We start from the raw sequence: 4,139 nt of genomic DNA, 5'->3' as shown, positions 1-4,139 counted from the left end.
CTCTGCCTCACTAGGCTACATAATATTCAAACTTGGCAGAGACATTGGAAACACATTTTGCTATGCTTTTGATCTAGAATTTTAGCTTCATAAGCATAATTTCACAGAGATATGAGTTATAGTAAAACAATGAATATATGCAAAACATGTATTTTCAGAAAGTGTTCCTATGTCTCTATCTTCACCCTGATATTCTTATAAAGTAAAACATTTTCTGTCTTTGTTTTTACATGTTGGTGCTTCTAGGACGACAGTGCAGTAGATCCTGACTACAGCCTTGAAGTTTTCACAGAGGGAGATGATGATATTGAGATGATGATTCTCCAGGCAAAGGCACCTCAAGTAGGAGGAAGAAAGCAAGGATTGAAAGTGGAGGCAGAGGAAGCCATGGCAGGGGAATGAAAGGCAGGGGCCGTGGTTTTCCACAACGCAAAAAAAAATAAAAAATACATCAGGCCAACAGTGTACCCTGCCCTGTGAATTATGTACATAGTACTGTCTTATTACTGTATATTTGTCATAGTTATTGACCCATATTTTTAAATTAAAAATACATGCGTTTACTCTGTTGTGTTGATTTACATCTTTGAAATTTCATTTATAGTCAATTCAAGTCAATACAGTTTAAAAATGTCAAACTGCCATTTTCTTTACTTACATCATGTTTTTCTTATGCTTTGGTTACACTATGCAGAACATCACACACGACTTATTGCTGCTCCTGCGCTTCGTTCCCACCATTACATCTGATGTGCAGAAAATCTTAATATTATAATATTTATTTTCCCTTGATGCCAGCACAGGAAGTGTATTCTTTGAATTTCAACTGAATGCTTACAGAATGCCCCTTAGTTTAATTTCTCCACGTATTCTGTATGAACTTCAGAATCAATTTGATTTTAATGTTTTAATGTTTTCTTATGTTACCGAGGGAATTCAGTGATCCCAAAGACAAATATCGTACATTATGGAAACCAATGACATAAGGCAAAACTTTGAAAATATTGCTTTAGATCCAGAGTTCTCCGGTTATCCTTCCAGACAAGACGGCAGGTTTGATGCCAGGACAAGCCCTGGTTGGTGCGGGTTGTCTTCTACTTTTGCGGGAGTGGTTCACCTTGACAGAGAGTAATAAAAATCAAAATGTAACATTGGACAAAATTGCAAAGTCAGGTTACTAGCCAGCTGAAAAGATTTAACTTTATCTTCTACCGATAATGCGTTTATGGACACTTATAATCTAACAGGTTACATACAGTATAAGGAGAAGTTATGCTCCTTCTCCAATGAGAGATGTTATTACAAAAAACAGTAGGTGTCAATCACATGTCGACTCACCACGACCTCTGCTGCGTTGAGTCTCCAATATTTGTTCCGTTAATGGTGCAGGGACACCACTGAGAGTCCCAAGTCGTCGGGGGTCATCTGGTCTCATCGTTCTTTTCCGAGGCATGCCCTTCCCTGCCGCCAACCGGTCCAACTTGCAGCGTATGATGGCACACTGGAGGTCTTTTATGTACTCATAACTCTTCTTGGCCTTCTTTATGTACAGACAGTAGCCACCGCTTTTTTGTTGAACATTTTGTGGTAGCTGACAGAGGACACAAAAAGTACTGTTACTAACAAATAAAAATGTGGTAAGTTGATATTAGATGGGTTTCACTTTATAAGGAGAATAATCAAAAGATATATAGACTATCAAGGAACAACATAGTATTATATAGTGTGTATTTTGAATTCCTCTAATAATAAATGTTCAAACAGACTTCAGACTTAAACTCATTGTCATTGTACCCTCAACAACTATGTCACACCCAGTGGTGAATAAAAATTCATTATGACATGAGGTGGTAGGCCCTGTCAGCGGTCTACTGACTTTTTAGAGTGCAGCATGAAGTGCTGTAAAATGAAAATTGAATACTCCACATGATCCTACTTTATACTGTTACTTATATTACAGTTATAATCAAAGCATTCAGTTCTCGACCCAGTAAACAACATGCAGTGTGTCTGATTGGCATGAAGGGGGAAAGGCTCAGACTTTCTGAAAGGGAAGTGATTGACTCAACAGGTGGGGAGGGGTCAACGCATAAGACACAAGACAATAGACAAGGCGTCGCCTGTCTGGAAGCTATAGAATAAGCTTTCATTAGATTGAAAGGAGTGCTGAGTATATGGGGGGGGGGGGTGGGAGTGAAGGTGGGGTGACAATGTGCTGATGTAACACTGCATTTAGGAAATCAGAAAGAGAAGTCAGTGTTACGTAATTCTAAGTTTGGATGAGTGAATAAAATGTCTGTTCACTTTAAAAAGATGTTATTTTTAAACATTTGATAACTGTACCTTGTTTGTATTGTGTGAAGTGAGGTCTCTGGTGAGCAGCTGTGCAAAGCCTCCACTCCATGAACAGAGAAATCCTCCTCTCTACAGATGTATACCGGAAAAAAATAATGGGCATTTTTCACAACATTAGATACGTTGCTGTTGTTACCACACAGCACATGAGTAGAGATGATTTATAGTGTTCTGGAAACATCAGTTACATTTCTCATGTTCTGATGGGGGTAGGGAAACTGTTTAGCATAAGCTCTAGGCTTGATTACACACCAATAACGTATCACTTTTAACAATTTACTTGTTCACGTCATCATCGCAAAACAAAAAAACATGTGTGATCCAAGTTGATGGGCAGACGATAACATTAACAAACAAGGCTTACCGTTCTGAAATTGATTCTGCAATGGTGGACAATGCTGGCGGAGGAGGCCTCTTAAAACCACGTCTTATTGGCGTCGACGTTGTATTTCCGTAACTAAAACACAAACACACACACAAATATTAACGTGAGTTGGCGGGTTGTAGCAGAAAGTTAAATTATGATAAACTGTGCGTACTGAACATGGAAACAGCGACAAACACGGATATGATATCACGTAGCCTACTATGATTTACACACATGGACAGTTAGCACCCTGCTAACTGCTGCCTTCGGTGTGTGTCAATGAGCCAAAACAATTTAAAGCACACTAGTGCTGTGTGAAACGGTGAGGAAGACTGTAAGCGGAGAATATGTCTTTATTTCCCGAGCAAACTGCCTCATTAGCTGGAGCTAACGGTAGGTCCGTTAGCATTATGCTATACGTGATCCCGGTAAGTGGCTGCAACAAATGGTCAATCGTAAGGTTATATGAGGTTGTAGGTTAGGTTATGCAAAATAAAAAATACCTTTCCAGCACGAACTCCGCCACCATTTCGTCCGTTGTTAGCTCGGGCTGCTGCTTCATAAGTTCCCTCCATTTCACAAAAGCAGACCCGATGTTTATCCGAGTTTTTCCTCTTGCAGCATCAAGCTCCTTCTTTCTTGTGGCCTTTTCTGCTAAACTTGTCGTTTTTTCCTTCGGAGCGGCTGGTTCAGTACGCCGTGATCCACTTTGGTCTTCCATGTTCAGTCGCTACTCGCTACTGTCTGCCCTGCCGTAGAATCAAAACAAACCCTCTACTTGAGGACGCGCCTTGATGACGCGCGCAGAATGCGCCATACAGAAGCAGGGGAAACAGACAGGTCTGTCGGCCAATCAAATCGTTCGGTCCGAACGATTTGATTGGTTGTAGTTTTCACCTAATATTATGAGACTGAAATAATTGTTTCTTTTTATTCCTGGTGGGTCTACCATGCATTTTAGAGTGTAAAAACCTTATTTATACCATTTTAAAGTCATTTAAAATAAGTGTAAAAACCTTACAAAGGTAAGAATAGCTTTAAAAGAAACATTAAGAAAAGAAAAATACAACACAAAAACAAAATGACACAAGCACAGACAAGTAAAATGACACGATCATTTTTCCAACACATAACAGGTTGGTGACGTGTGAAAAATATGAAACAAGTAGCATACCGACACAGATAAAAGTGCATGAACATATAGCACGATTAAAACAAATAAGCATTTAAAGAAAGACAAAAAGCACAGACAAGGAGCATACAAGTGGCATGAATGCAGACAAAAACACATAAGCACAAACAAGTGTATACAGACAAGGAGCATAAACTCAGACACAAACACAATTAGTAAACACAAAGAAAAACACACTATCCCAGATGATTATGGACGCATATTTGATTTGTCAGTAACCAGTTT

General features: G+C 39.2%; 1 protein-coding gene across 3 annotated transcripts; it reads right to left on the bottom strand.

Annotated features, from left to right (window-relative positions):
• Nucleotides 1-709: 709 nt before the first annotated feature.
• LOC307258966 (uncharacterized protein) lies at nt 710-3,475 on the bottom strand. Of its 3 annotated transcripts, XR_013845144.1 has the most exons (5): nt 3,226-3,475; nt 2,720-2,812; nt 2,344-2,424; nt 1,339-1,591; nt 710-1,117 (listed from the first exon to the last, which is right to left on the bottom strand). XR_013845144.1 is itself a non-coding variant. In XM_080038659.1 (4 exons), exons 1-4 carry the CDS (start codon nt 3,295-3,297, stop codon nt 1,095-1,097), a joined length of 429 nt encoding a protein of 142 aa, XP_079894785.1. In that variant the 5' UTR covers nt 3,298-3,475; the 3' UTR covers nt 710-1,094. The 3 variants fall into 3 exon arrangements, 1 of the variants encoding a protein (XP_079894785.1); XR_013845145.1 differs by lacking the exon at nt 2,344-2,424; XM_080038659.1 differs by lacking the exon at nt 2,720-2,812.
• Between the last annotated feature and the right edge of the window lie 664 nt (nt 3,476-4,139).

Source organism: Ammodytes marinus (genome assembly GCF_949987685.1).
Source record: "Ammodytes marinus genome assembly, chromosome: 12".
Lineage (NCBI taxonomy): Eukaryota > Metazoa > Chordata > Actinopteri > Uranoscopiformes > Ammodytidae > Ammodytes > Ammodytes marinus.
The sequence above is the reverse complement of the archived record's forward strand: the minus strand, read 5'-3'. Positions and strand labels throughout refer to the sequence as shown.

Bases quoted from the DNA above. Each gene is read 5' to 3' on its own strand.
- LOC307258966 (XM_080038659.1), bottom strand. From the start codon at position 3,297: ATGGAGGGAACTTATGAAGCAGCAGCCCGAGCTAACAACGGACGAAAT. The intron at 2,425-3,225 runs GTATTTTTTATT...ATACATCTGTAG, and splicing joins GCGGAGTTCGTGCTGGAAAG to AGAGGAGGATTTCTCTGTTC. The intron at 1,118-1,338 runs GTGAGTCGACAT...CTCTCTGTCAAG, and splicing joins TCAACGCAGCAGAGGTCGTG to GTGAACCACTCCCGCAAAAG.